At 40.9% G+C, this 15,795-nt stretch overlaps 1 protein-coding gene across 1 annotated transcript; it reads right to left on the bottom strand.

Moving 5' to 3' along the window:
• Window positions 1-317: 317 nt before the first annotated feature.
• On the bottom strand, window positions 318-15,314 carry LOC120024015 (DBH-like monooxygenase protein 1 homolog). The gene is made up of 12 exons (XM_038968100.1): window positions 15,042-15,314; window positions 13,308-13,454; window positions 12,941-13,108; window positions 12,645-12,728; window positions 9,905-10,084; window positions 9,658-9,760; window positions 9,295-9,461; window positions 8,861-9,037; window positions 8,152-8,211; window positions 4,527-4,669; window positions 875-1,043; window positions 318-631 (listed from the first exon to the last, which is right to left on the bottom strand). The coding sequence occupies exons 1-12, from the start codon at window positions 15,312-15,314 to the stop codon at window positions 476-478; spliced, it is 1,827 nt and encodes a 608-aa protein (XP_038824028.1). The 3' UTR covers window positions 318-475.
• Between the last annotated feature and the right edge of the window lie 481 nt (window positions 15,315-15,795).

Genomic DNA, 15,795 nt, shown 5'->3' with positions numbered 1-15,795 from the left:
GAAGAACGCATCATGAGCAATACTAGCAAAAGGGTCTTGTCTTATACTCAAAATAAATAACTAACAACCCAAACTTGACCATAGGTAATACTAATAACTACAAAATAAAACTATTTAAACATGTATTAACTTTAGGACACACAGAATATAAAAAGTATGGTTTATACATGTATATATTTAGACAACAACAAAACATGTTTCCAACATGTGAACTTCAGCCCATCCGATGGAAGATTCCTTATAATAATTCACACTCCGATAACTCCGATCGAGTCAGAGAAGTCATTCTAGAACCATCTTCTATTGTTGCTGATCAAGGACTGAATTTGCATTCAACAGACATCCCAATAACACATAATGAATGGATAGGGCGGAGAGATTCTAGGAATGTCTTGTCTTCTTCAGTCAAACGACTTCTTCCACAGCTGGTGTGAGAGAGTGAGTGGTGTGATTCACACAGTGGTCTGGCTATAGACTAAAGGCTTAAACAGGTCTGGACTATAGAGTATGTGAGGCACATGGTAAAGAGTAGAACCACTCCACTGTGTGGCTCTGAGGCAGAACGGCACATCATGGAGGGAAGCTTGACTTCAGACTTCACCTCTGGTGGTGACACTATGGTCCCTTGAATCTGGAGGGGAAACAAAAGAGAGGGACATATGTATAACTATGAAATACAGTGAGGAAGATTACTATTTAAAACACATTCAATCATATATTATACAGTCGATTTTAAACTAATAAGTGATCAACATTTATATAAATCAACATCTCAGAAGAGTGAAAGGACACAGATTCATTGGTTCCCTCTGGTTCCCTAGTCAGTGACTAATTGAAAGCACTACATCAACCCCAGCCCTGACTGAACACTCACCGACCACTCGTCCTGCCCCCACTTGGAGCAGCGCACATTCATGGGCAGCTGTAGAACCATCTCGTTGAAGGACTTCCCTCTGTTCTTCGACCACCGGTACTTGTCCATGGCCTCCGTGAAGGAGAGGTTGCTGTACTTCTTTGGGCTCTTGATCATGAAAGGCCAGGTCCTATGACAGAAGAAGAATATACAGTAAGTGAAAGGTAGAATGTAAAAGGTAGAATATTTACCATACACATGCTGATGCACAATATATCAGTCACTGTATACATGTACAGTGTAAAGTATTCAGACCCCTTCACTTTATCCACATTTTGTCACATAAAAAAAAACAGAAATACCTTATTTACATAAGTATTCAGACTCTTTGCTATGAGACTCGAAATTGATCTCAGGTGCATCCTGTTCCATTGATCATCCTTGAGATTTTTCTACATCTTAACTGGAGCCCACCTGTGGTAAATTCAATTGATTGGACATGTTTTGGAAAGGCACCTACAGTACCTGTCTACAGTATACGTATAAGGTCCCACAGTTGAACAAACCAAACCAAGAGGTCGAAGGAATTGCCCGTAGAGCTCAGAGACAGGATTGTGTCGAGGCACAGATCTGGGGAAGGGTACCAAAAACATTCTGCAGCATTGAAGGTCCCCAAGAACACAGTAGCCTCCATCATTCTTAAATGTAAGAACCAATACTCTTCCACCAAGACTCTTCCTAGAGCTGGCTGCCCGGCCAAACTGAGCAACCAGGGGTAGAAGGGCCTTGGTCAGGGAGGTGACCAAGAACCCAATGGTCACTCTGACAGATCTCTCTAGTTCCTCTGTGGAGATGGGAGAACTTTCCAGAAGGACAATCATCTCTGCAGCACTCCACCAATCAGGCCTTTATGGTAGAGTGGCCAGACAGAAGCCACTCCTCAGTAAAAGGCACATGACAGCCCGCTTGGAGTTTGCCAAAAGGCACTAAAAGGACTCACAGACCATGAGAAACAAGATTCTCTGGTCTGATGAAACCAAGATTGAACTCTTTGGCTTAAATGCCAAGCATCACATCTGGAGGAAACCTGGCACCGCTCATCACCTAGTCAATACCATCCCTACGGTGAAGCATGGTGGTGGCAGCATCATGCTGTTGGGATGTTTTTCAGCGGCAGGGACTGGGAGAATAGTCAGGATCGAGGGAAAGATGAACGGAGCAAAGAACAGAGAGATCCTTGATGAAAACCTGCTCCAGCGCGCTAGGGACCGCAGACTGGGGCGAAGGTTCACCTTCGAACAGGACAATGAACCTAAACACACAGCAAAGACAACGCAGGAGTGGCTTCGGGACAAGTCTCTGAATGTCCTTGAGTGGCCCGGCCAGAGACCGGACTTGTACCCGATCGAACAGTTCTAGAAAGATCTGAAAATAGATGTTCAGCGACGCTCCCCATCCAACCTGACAGACTCAAGTCTGTAATTGCTGCCAAAGGTGCTTCAACAAAGTACTGAGTAATGGGTCTGAATACTTATGCAAATGTTATATTTCAATTTAGATTTTTTTTTATAAATATGCAAACATTTCTAAAAACCTGTTTTTGTTTTGTCATTATGGGGCATTGTGTGTAGATTGAGGAGGGGGAAAAACAGTAGAATCAATATTAGAATAAGGCTGTAACGTAACAAAATGTGGAAAAAGTGAAGGGGTCTGAATACTTTCTGAATGCACTCTACATTATTCAACATTTTTACAATTTATGGTCAGAAGGAAAAACAGCAGCTGCTAACTAAATCCTTCCAAAAGCATTTCCATGAGGAAGACATTAGGGAAAGTGGGACTGCTGTTTCCTGCTAAGGCCTGTTTTTGTTTATAGAAGGTTGGTGTTCCTCTTCATGACAAGGCTTCTTGGAATAAAAGGAGTGTAGCCATGCTGTAATAGCAGGAGGAGTAAACGTGCTCCAGCAGCCCAACCCATCAAATACACTCTCATTTCCAGGCCTTTTTTTTTACAAACTATTCTCAGGTCTAAGGTCTCGCTTAAACAACTTACCATTCAGGGCATATGGACAGGAAACACCATGGACACATTACAATACCTGCAGGAGTATCGGTTAAGGAATAGGTTGCACTATGTTTCTTTAATTTACTGACATACTGACAATGAACTGACTTGTACGTAATCTAATGATTACATGAAGTAGATTGATGTTATGTTTCAGGATTTCACATCTGCTTTTGATGCCATTGTCATTTTATTTGCATAAAGCAAAGATGGAAAAACTTAATGGTAAAATTATTTGTTTCACTAAGCATGCTACCATCCAGTTTTCATGCAAGTAAAGTCATACAGTATAAAAAAACAGGATAGAAACAGGTTTCGGTACAATTTTATAAATACCTACAGATACTATGTTTATTCGACGGTGGTGGGTGTCGGTAAAATGTATTATGCGAGAAATAGCAGTGGAAACGCCTGTAAGCGCAAATACTGATATAATAACCATCACATGAACGCAAACTTGGAGTCACGCGATGATATCAAAAATTTTTATAAAACGATATGGTATGTGTGCCTCCAACTAAGACTCGGGAAAACACACAGTTTATTAGGCTACAGATGAAGTGGGTGTTGAAAGTGCACGCTATGAGCTTGATGCTCCCTTCCAATAAATACCGAGGGTCTTATCTGGTGACATGATGATTGACGCTTGACTGCCGTTTGACAAATACAAATATTCTTGTGCATCCATAATAATCTCATCATGTAGACTAGCCTACCCTCACTTTGTATGTGAGCTGTTGCCTAGAACGCAGGTGCCAAAACAAGAGTGGGCACATTTTGTATTTAACGCAACGGTTTTTGTGACAAAACTATCAGTTGAACTTTAGATTTTTATTCGGTAATGAAAATTTAAGCAAAAATGTACATTTTGTGTGCACTATGTCATCATGCACAGATTTCTCTCTACAACAAGTTAGTTTGGTGGAAACACCACTAGAGGGAAAATGCGCATATTTTTCTTTATTCAGATTTTAGAATATTCCCATGAAAAATTTCACCAATTGAATGGGAATCTAGCTACAGAGAAAAATATTGTGCATTGTCTAATTTAAATGGATGAACAATATGTTATTTTGAACAAAATGAATGGAATGCAAGAGCAAAAACATAGTGAGGAAAACAATAAACTATTGCTTTGTATATCTTGCTGTCAAATTCCAGCATGCTAACTAGTAAAACAAAACAGAACCATCTAAAACAGGAAAAAGAGTAACACTGTGCTCAACTTCAGATGTGCTCCACATGTTGACCCCACTGGGCTAGTGTGACTATGAGCTCTTTGGGACTATACCCCATATTCCTCTGTCCTTTCCTCCTTCCTATGACATGCAATCTCTTTGTCCCATAAACCTCTTCCAGTTGTTCCCCTATTCTCTCTGCCAGGCCTGGGGGAACATATGTATTTAATCTCTCTCTATAACATGCAGTAACTCATTTGGAACATAACTTCTCCATGAGAATGCATTGTCTATGACCTTTGACATTTGTAAGGTGCTCCAGGCAGAGAAAACGCTTCACCTAAAAGTGATCTTCCCCAATTGGTATTACAGGTTCCAACTTGAACCACTACATGGGTATAGCAGTCGCAGTACAGAGCCTCTTACTTACGTGCAAGGCACCTGGATCTCTTTGACTCCGATGAACTTAAGCTGCCCGATGATCTCAGGGAGGCTCTCACACCTGGCCAGGTTCACTCTGGGATAGTAGAGCAGGTAGGACAGACACATCTCATCCCTGGTGGTCAAACCACCCTGAGGGAACAGCCAGAGGGAAAATAATCTAGAAATCAAGTGGTTAAGAGCATTGGGCCAGTAACCGAAACGTCACTGGTTCGAATCCCCAAGCCGACAAGGTAAAACATTATGCCGTTCTGCCCTTGAGCAACCCCCAACATCAACTACTCCCTGGGTGCCGATGATGTTGATTAAGGCAGCCCCCACACCTCTCTGATTCAGAGGGGTTGGGTTAAATGCGGAAGACACATTTCGGTTCAATGCATTCAGTTGTGCAACTGACTAGGTATCCCCCCCTTTCCCTATTCTGTATACTAAACACCAATACAACAAATACATTAAAAGGTTACATATACTCAGAGCCTCCTTTAGCCTTTTGCGGGCCCTAAGTGAGATTTGGTTGCCCTCCCCCCACCTCGCAGGCATTTTAGTGGCCTCCCTCTTGGCAGAGAAGTGAACTTTTGCAGTTTTAATGCTACTTTCCAACAATTCTACAAAATTTTCTATGGGGTGGAGAGAAAATGTTGCTGTTCTAAAGCTAATTTTCTGAAATTGTACACATTTTGCCTTGGCTTATGCCATGTTCATACAATATCTGGATGACTAACAAAATCAATGGGGGCCCCTGGAGGTCGGTGACCCCTGGAGGTCAGGGCCCTTGGGCATGTGCCCTTGCTAATTCAGCGATGAAGGTTTAGAAAGCTGGCTAGACTTATAAACCTTGCAGTCTTATAAAATGTTAGCTGACATGGGATAATTGAGTGACTGTCAGTGACTGACATAACAAGAGAAAAACTGCTGATGCACAACCAAATTACAAAATTGCACATTGTGTATTCTAGTATGCTATCTCTCAACAGTAAGTTGAGACCTCGACTCAGTTCCTAAAATGTATAGCATTTACAAAATTATGGTGGGGGGCCGCTGGGGTCCTACGCACAGCGTGTAGTCTGCACCACTGCCTTTACTATACTTTACTGTTATCAAATTACACTTCTATTCTATTATATTTAGCCCCACAACAACATTCTTCTGCAAATACATGGATATCTGTGTAACAATCATGAACTTTAACAAACACCAAGATTTGGCACCAGGGTCATTGTAAACCACTAAGAAATCATGAAAATCTGTTTCTGAAAACATGTGACTGATATAGATTAAGTACCACTTCAGGCTGTATTATGTCTAACACGAAGCTGACACAATAACAGTGCCTTGTGGTGACAAAGTCGTAATGGAATAAAATTCTGTTTTATATTGTTCCAGAATAACAATTGGTTGGCATGTTTACTCCTGAACAGTAGAGAGTAACTCATTGAAGAGAAGGAGCCCCGTTTTACGACTGTGGTCATGAGTCATTTATTCATTTGATGTCTCTGTAAGAAACGATGCCAGTAGCTGCAAACAACTACATAACCAAGATCCCATCTGTGGTCCTGGGGGGTATCTGCAGACAGATTGTTCAGCCAAGAACAGACAGCCTTTAACACATACAGTACAGTGCCGTGAAAAAGTATTTGCCCCCTTTCTAATTTTCCCTACTTTTGCACATTTTTGATACTGAATGTTATCAGATCTTCAACCAAAACCTAATATTAGATAAAGGGAACCTGAGTGAACAAATAACACAACAATTACATACATATTTCATTTATTTAATAAACAAAGTTATGCAACACCCAATGCCCCTGTGTGAAAAAGGAATTCCCCCATTATATTCTATAACTGGTTGTGCCACCTTTAGCTGCAATGACTCTAACCAAACGCTTCCTGTAGTTGTTGATCTGTCTCTCACGTATCTGTGGAGGAATTTTGGCCCAATCTTCTATGCAGAACTGCTTGAACTCAGGGATATTTGTGGGTTTTCAAGCATGAACTGTTCATTTCAAGTCCTGCCACAACATCTCAATTAGGATTAGGTCTGGACTTTGACTAGGCCATTCCAAAACTTCAAATGTGTTGCTTTTTAGCCATTTTCATGTAGACTTGATTGTGTGTTTTGGATCGTTGTCTTACCGCATGACGCAGCTGCACTTTAGCTTCAGCTCACAGACACATTGCCTGACATTCTTCTGTAGAATTCTCTGATGCAGAGCAGAATTCATGGTTCCTTCTATTAAGGTAAGTTGTCCAGTCAGCAAAGCGTCCCCAAACCATCACACTACCACCACCATGCTTGACCGTTGGTATAAGGTTCTTACTGTGGAATGCAGTGTTTGGTTTTACTTTTGACTCATCTGTCCATATAACATTCTTCCAAGAGTCTTGATGATCATCCAGGTGTTTCCAAGTGCTTTTTGGATGAGATGGGTTCCATTATGCCTGGCAAAAACCTAACACTGCATTCCACAGTAAGAACCTCATACCAATGGTCAAGCATGGTGGTGGTAGTGTGATGGTTTTGGGATGCTTTGCTGCAACATATTCAAAGTTTTGTAATAGCTTAGTCAAAGTCCAGAACTAATCCCAATTGAGATGTTGTGGCAGGACTTGAAATGAGCAGTTCAAGTTTGAAAACCCACAAATGTCACTGAGTTAAAGCAGTTCTGCATGCAAAGGTGGGCCAAAATTCCTCCACAGATACGTGAGAGACAGATCAACAACTACAGGAAGTGTTTGGTTGGAGTCATTGCAGCTAAAGGTGGCACAACCAGTTATTGAGTGTAAGAGGGCAATTACCTTTTCACACAGGGGCATTGGGTGTTGCATAACTTTGTTAATTAAATAAATGAAATGAGTATGTATATGTTGTGTTATTTGTTCACTCAGGTTCCCTTAATCTAATAGTAGGTTTTGGTTGAAGATCTGATAACATTCAGTATCAAAAATATGCAAAGGTAGAGAAAATCAGAAAGGAGGAAAATACTTTTTCACGGCACTGTATGTCTGAAAGTATCAACCAAGAGGTTCATGCAGGGGAAACACAACTCATTTCTATTACCGGTAAGTACATAACACTAAATTCCATTCCATTTAAGTATACTAATTCTACTGATCTATTCATTTGTAATTGTGTAATAGGAATGATGACATCCTTCTGTGTAATTTTTCTTCAATGGTAAGAATGGTTCAAAAACAATATGGGCTTTGTGTCCATCTTATGGTACATCTGAAGTCAAAGCAATAACCCCATAGCTCTACCCTCAAGGGTTGTGTAATGTTGTTATGAACATGACAATTTTTGTTCCGTACTGTAATCAACCAAATCCTCAAATCATCAAATCATAGAAACACAAAGACAGATTTGAAACATGAGCTCAAATAGGCTCCACCTGAGGAACAATAGAACACATGTAAAAATTAGGTGATCTCTGTAAACTCACATAAAACAGATCATTAGGAAGAAGCCACATCTTAAGGATGAGCTGGATTCACCATGTCAGAGCTGACAGCTCAGTTTCAAAGGCCCCATAAAAGCAAAAGGAAGATAATAATAGAGAACGCTGGCAAAATAAATATTAATTTATCCATGTGGATTGTGAGTAGTGCATTCTTACCCAGGTCATGTTTTGTCTGTCTTTTGTGGTGTACTTGCATTCTGTGATCAAATTGTCACCCTGAAAAGAAAGATTAAAATCAAGGCTCTTCTGTGGTTGTGAATTTAGAACCCCACATCAAACAAAATTGTGTTTTCATTAAAGTACATAATTACGATAACACTAAAGCAGTCATATACAGTACAAGGAGGCGTGATTTCCTGTGGTTTTAGCATGGCAATGCTGCGGTCGAAGGTACGAGGCAACAGCCAAAAGATGAACCTCTAATTATGTCCTGTATCTATGTAGGTGGATCAAAGTCATGCAATCATCAATCATTACTGTTCATCACAGGGAGAAGGGAACATGCTTCAACCTGCATGGCAAGCTCAAGCGGTAGATTTATATTCCCATATTTCCTACACTATTTAAAGGTAGACTCAGTAAAATGATGTTGCCACGAGCAGCACCACAGATATTTCGGTGAGCGAGATGCAAGAATTCTCTCTCACGCAGTCACACACAGTATCTGTGCATGTGCATGGGTTCGCTTCACGTTGTTAGAGCGTCGTAGGTACGGGACGAAAACAGTGGAGAAGTTTAGCCTTACTCTTCAACGCTCTTAGTTGTTGTGGAAATTGACCCACTATGCTGTTTACTTTGTGCACCTATATCATATCACTGAGTCTACCTTTAACGTGTCAGCTAAACAGTATTTCAGAGTACCAACAGGTAACAGCAGCCTCTCGTCCTTCAGCAGCTGGAACTCCTGGAAGTTGAAGTCAAACTCCTCGTCATGTGACAGGGGCTGCAGCTCCTCCTGACCCCGGAAGTGTCTGGTTCTGATGGCGCGGCCAGCTAGGTGAGCATGCATCAGAACAGCAAACACCCTCACTCCGCTGGGCATCTCCTGGCCTAGGGACTGATGGAGGAGCAAATAGATATTCTCTCACAGATGCAGAAAGTGCTTTTTAGTTTTATTGCACTTTTGGATGATCACTGTTTTGGGCACGTAGCAAGACTAAAATGGAGGCTTGTCACTGTTGGTGGTATAGCATAACAGTAATTTAACAGTGAATGTTTGACTCCTGTTGTTCCCTAGTGAAATGGGAATATCAGGCATCGCACCAGTTTGAAAGACTCCGTCATAGCTGGCTTTCTTACCTCCTGCAAACACTCGCGGGTACAGTGTCCCTCTGAGATGTACTCCTGCATGCCTGGAGGCAGCATGTGGTACAGACTCACCCACACACCTGTCTCTATCACTCCTGCATCATACTGACGCAACTCTGGGGTGTAGAACAGACGCAGGCCAGAGCTGTCCACCACTCCTGACAATGAAACAGTAACATTACAATGAACAGGGTAACTGACTGTTGAACTGTAAAGTGCTGTAGATATCACTTTGCCACACAAATGTGTATAGTGTGAATGGGTGAAACGGGAAAATTACAATAGAGTCAACGCAAGCAAGTCACATAGATTGTTTGTAATGCAACATGACGTGTCCTTGTGGGTGTACTATACCTTGTTGAAAGGCTGGGTTGTCATAGTGGACCTCCATCAGGACATAGACAGGGTCTATTGATGTGCCAATGGACAGTCCAACATGGGGTGGATAGGTGAACCCCTGTAAGGGTAGATTGAGAGGCATACTGAACATGTCAATAAGGAAGCTTACATGATCACTCTGATACATGGAAATACAAGTGGCTAATGAAAAGTTGTATAACACTGAATTAAAAATGACTACAAATTTAAACCAATTGCCCACCTCACCACCAATGGCCCAGGCGAAGACTATCGTCTCACACGTGAGAAAGGAGTCAGGCATATTTGGATGGTAACATTCATGGCCAGCCTTGAGCTCACTCTCATTCAAGGTGCTATCACATTGATACAACAAAATGTGATGAACCAGGTTTTCATGGCCCCTTTGAATCAAAGGCTCAATCTGTAAACAAAAAGAAGAACAAGGGAAGTAGTAAATGTTAGTGTATTCTAACCCCGGTTGACTTCTTTTGAATTGCCTACACTTGCCTTAACTTTTACTGCAGTGGGCTAAATCAGGGTCACACAGATTATTTATTGGTAGTCTTAAACAAATCTACTTCGAAACAAAAGTATACACACATGGTTATGGGCTTAAAAAAAGAAGACACCTGTACCATGTCAGATATAAGTATTTTGAAATGTATTCAATTTTGAGTTTGCATCCCAATATTACACTTTATATACATCACAGAAGACTGAAATATAACAAAACCGCTTGACATTGAAACACCAGATTTTTGGCGTTTATTAATGATAAAATAATGAAAATCATTCACAACATTCCACTCATGAGGCCACTAGAGGTCTATTTAGTCATTTGACTGTAGGAAAGGGTTAGACCTCAATTATATTGCTCTCAACCGTAGAAATCACACAAGAGGGGATAAACAGGATTGGGTAGGCCCTGCTCACCTCAGGATGAAAGTAGTGAAAAATACATGTAAATAAATACGTTTTTCCTCAATGGGCCTGGGGGCCTCTAGCTTGGACTTAGAATCGGAGAAAAGCAGCTTGCTGCCTGCTGGGCAAACCGTGACATCATACTGTGAGGCCTCCTTTAAAATCAACAGGACACAAGACCAAGCTTGGCCCATGAACACCGTATTAATATTTAGACATTCTTCCTACTTTTTCTCAAATGTATTTATTCATGGTGGAAGCAGCTGTGGTAGTCGAAGTTTGAGGTTGAGATTGTGCCATGAGAGAGGAAGGATAGCGCCTCTCTTGTTAGACGATTTGGTACACTGTGAAACAAACTCTGCCTTTATAGAACACTTTATAGGCCGCTTTCTCTGAACAAAGAACTTCATTGAATAGAATATATCTATCAAACTAAAATAAGCATGTCATGTAGACAGTTTTCAGGAAGTCTTGAAAGTCATAGAGTCATCTAAACAGAAGGTGAGGTTGCTGTGCCCAAGATAATAGAGGGTGGAGTGAGGTGGTGAAAGACCAAATCCCTCAGAGGGACGAAGGAGGTGGAACGGAGGGTAGGGACAGAAACCGTGACTGAGAAAATATCATGAGAATGGGGTCTTTTTGAAGTGTCAAGATAGGATTATTGGTATAACGTGCACAGGGAAAATGAGATGGGCCTTTTAAACTTCTGTATAAATGCCTTAAAACCCCAAAAGAACAATAGTAGCGTTTCTTTATAGACCACAGATGAATTGGAGGAGACAGTAACAGATGTCTTACATACTGCCTCTCATTCACTGACTCACACATCATGCACACACACATGAACACATCTGGAATGGAAAAATAACAATGTTTAATCACAACAGTCCGACTCCCACGTGGCATTTGGATACTGAAATGATTTCCGTTTTACTCTACTAATTCTATAAAGGCAACACTTTTAGCATCTTACATTATTTCGTCACGCAAAGAGCTCCCTCCAAAATAAGAGTTCACAACAATATCTGGGATATCTCACAATAGTTTGTGTTATGTATAGTGGAATCAGAGATCCTCTGAGCCCTGCAGCTGTTAATAAGGGTAGGATTTCCCAGACCTTTTCTGAAACCTTTTCTGAAACTCCTCTGACAAATTGGATAAGGACAGCGGAGCATATTTTTCTGATAGAATGGTGCTGGTGTTTCTCATTCTATGATCTAATTGTCATCATCAGAGTGGCAGATTGCAGAACAGAAGAGCCATATTCATGTACAGTACAGTAAGCTGTGTGCTGGAGGGGGAGTAAGAGAAGAGAGCGCTAGCTATATTTATATGTTTCTGGCTCTGGTTCACTTAATGACTGAAGACTCTTTGTTTTGAGCTCAAGGATTCTAAAGTCAAAGAGGTCATAGCCATGGCAACTTTAAAAGCAACTCTCATGTTTTCTACTTGGCAGAAAAGTCCTACTGTAAGTGATATGACCAATGATAACACGATACAGTACAGAACTACTATTCCATACTACGGTAATATAACTAAGGCCTTTTAGTAAAACATCAAAATCTAGTTTCAAAAGCACATTTGGTCTTTATGACAAATCCCACTAAGGATTAGAACAAGAAATGGATAAGGAATGTGTCATCGCACCATTCTTTTGATTCTAAATTGTATGTGCTACCTCCTTTAATCAAGTGTGTTTTAAAGCTTTTTGGTTTCATACTAGTTCAACTATGTTTGGGACATATCATTTATATAATGGCTCATTTAATACACAATAGCAATTTGGAGCAGCAAACAAGCGGCAGGTGTGCCTCAGAAGTGGGAGAAATCTGAAAGAGGAGCCCACTTCAGACAACAGCAATGAAAGAGGGAGGCAGGCAGACAAATAAAAACTCAGAAATTATCCAGGTGAGATGCCTTTAAAGAAAGGTAAACAAGATGACTGCATGCTGACTGAACTGCAGGCTACTCCTTTCTCAAGGGAAAGCCTGTTGTCGATTTGCTATAATTTTTCTGCTGTGTTGTTAATATAGCTCAATGAATTCCAAGTGTGTACTTACTCTAATGATATGGTGCTTCTTCTGAACCTCCTGGATCTTAAATATCTGACACCAGTAGGTAGTGTCCTTGAATGGCACTGGCACCTATCTTGAGAGGAACAAACAGACAGAAAGACTGATACTGTATTTACTCTCCATAAAATTGGACTGATCATAAATCTCACACACTGCAAATACAGTCTCAGAGTACCAAAGGTCCTCTGAAGTAATAAAAGCTAGAAGTGGTATCAAGTTTGTTTAAGAGATGGATAGTGGGTGAGAGAAGTAACCTTTTCTTCTCCAGCTGTCACACTTACGTTTATGTTTTGCAAGTTGAAAAAGTCAATCTCAGAGGAAATATTAGCTTTACTTCCTGGGTCGAGTAGCCGCATACTCTTCCTCCCCCTGTTCACTCCATGGTACATCGGTCCTGACGGTCCCACATCCTCACTGTGGTAGGCCCATATCACCCTCACTGTGCTTTCCTGGGCAGACAATACATATACACATCTTCTATCTATAAGTGAATTTCAATTTTAAAATGCGGTATGAAGTACTATGACACATCGGGCATGAACTGACATTTAAACTAAAACGCTCACACACGCACACATTCAAACATTCAAACACGCAAACATCACCTCCACATTCCCAATTGATAAAACATTTCCACCACCCACGTACCGTGATGTCCTTGTCACTTGTGTCACAGGTCAGGAGGTGCCTGCTGAAAGCCAGGACTGTGTGTGTACTGTTCTCGCTGCCATACTGCAGCCTGTAGTTCTGCTGCACATCTCTGTGCACTTTTCTGTTGGCGTCTGCAAAGTAATCCTGTTGAAAGCATGCCGGATAAAATACAACTGTCCTGTCTGCAATAACACTGTCCTGAACAAGGGGACAAGAGAGCCCTTCAATGTAAAAATACATTCATATATGTAAATCACAAAACTTTGGGAGAACCAGTGTTCCAATGACACAATTGAAAGTAGATAATAGTAGATAATTGCATTACTTTGCTTAATTACTGATCTATTACTGTATTATTACATTAGCTAGGATGACGACTAGCTAAAGGACTATTAGCACAGGACTATGCTTCATTTGTGGTTAACCAACTGTCTTGAGCCCCGTTTATACCCGGTACCAACACGCTTCCGTTGTCCTGATCTTCTCCACACTCTGATTGTACCCACATCTTTAGACAGGTGTAGATGATTAAAATACGCATTGTGATCAGATCTTCCTGACCACCTCTGGAGGTAGTCAGGCACGCTTTGTGGACAATCGCATGTGGACTGTGAAACCATTTAAATCATCATTATCCTACACTTTAAAATCATTGACAAGGTGGCCAATTGACTTATGCCATACTTTTGTGTGTGTAATATATAGTGTATAAATTTCCGTGTCTGAAATGTAAATGACTGTCTGTCAATATGTCTTAAAATAAATACAAATTATTTGCATACAAGGATGGACCAGGAAATCTGGTCACAATGCAGACACAGTGGACGGATAACAGACACATTTTAATACCACGTGTAGACACATTTCAGAATACGTGGGCACAATCAGAATGCGGACAAGATCAGGACACAGGACACGTTAGCACCAGGTATATACAGGGCTTTGTTGTGGCAAGTGTCTCGCTGTTATGTCTTTGTCCTTATCACTGCCAAGCATTGCTTGTAAATACATGACAACAAACAACAACATTTGCACAAAACTACAGCTGCTGTCTCCTCATAGACCCTGACCCTCTGGTAACACAATAAGAGGGACTGTGTTAGATTGTGTGGCATCATTGCCAGATCCCCGAGGCAGAGTGAGCTTCCTGTGATGTGTCGCAATATCCAGACCCTTTACCCTGTTGTAGTCAACCCATGAGTTGCTGGCTGTGCCTCACAAAAGTTTACCATAAGGCAGAGGGTCGGACTAACATTAACAGGTATGGCCAATAGCTTGTTACACCTTACCAATAACCATAAATTCAATTTGGAGACTCTCAATTATTATTTAATCTACTTTTAGATCTACGTTGTTCCCTCTGCTGCTATTGGACCAGGTCTCTCTTGGAAAAGAGATGTTATCTCAATGAGAAAAAACCTGTATAAATAAAGGTAAAAAAATAAAATAAAAAATAGATCCAAAGCCATGTATTTAGGAATACATGTCTCATCTAAATACATGGCTCTGGATAATACTATTTCATCAGGTAAACACCCCAAATATACCCAAGTGCCCTGTGAAAATAGCTAAACATAAATGTAATATAAATCATAATTTTCATATAGCTGCACAATTGAACTATGTATGCAATGTTAAAATTACAGTGAAAGTAGCCCACCTCTCATGTGATAAAAAGCAAGGCATACCTTGCGGCACTTTCATTCTGTAAAACCCAGGTGAGTAACATACCTGTAGATACGGTGTCCCATCCGTGACTCCACCAATGACAATGTCCGACGACGCCATGGCACCGTTGGGAGATAGACCAAATCCTATATATCCTCTAGTTTCCACTTCTATTTCAAAAGTAATAGTTCTCCGGTCAAACCTCCACTTTAGATTATACTTCCCATGAGGGTCCAAAATAGTTGAATGACTAAATCCACTCCCGTGTGTCAAAGTTGCGTAAAACCAAAAAGTTGTGAAGAAAACTATAACACTACTATATTTCGCGGGTAACATTGTGAACATTGACGAAAAAACAACTACAAACAAAAACAATATAATTGAATGTCGTTGTCTAGATACAAATTACGTTTCTTTAGAAGTGTTTGATTTGCAAGTTGTACGCGGGCGTCCAAGCACGCACACTCATCTGCGAGGAAGCAGCTTCTCTCATCCTCTCACTAGAACTGTCGAAACTTGTGCTGGCCCCTTTGATCTTCATAGAGACACGTCCCACACGGCTACTCCTGTGGTCAAGGCCTTACCTGTGGGCTTGTTGTGCATACAGGTGGCTGTGGCTTTAGGCAGTGCAGTATAGGACTGTGATATGAAGGGGAAAGTGGGGTAAGTTGAGACATTGTTTACATTCAGCATCACTCTCAAGGGAAATATAGTATTCTTTCTAACAAAGATATCTAAATATATTTCAGGATGTTGTGCATCCCTGGAAATGATCAGAATTCATGTAAACAAGACAGTTTTGAAAACATAGCATGTA

Source organism: Salvelinus namaycush, chromosome 29 (assembly GCF_016432855.1).
Source record: "Salvelinus namaycush isolate Seneca chromosome 29, SaNama_1.0, whole genome shotgun sequence".
NCBI classification, from domain to species: domain Eukaryota; kingdom Metazoa; phylum Chordata; class Actinopteri; order Salmoniformes; family Salmonidae; genus Salvelinus; species Salvelinus namaycush.
This window is presented reverse-complemented; position numbering and strand designations above follow the sequence as displayed.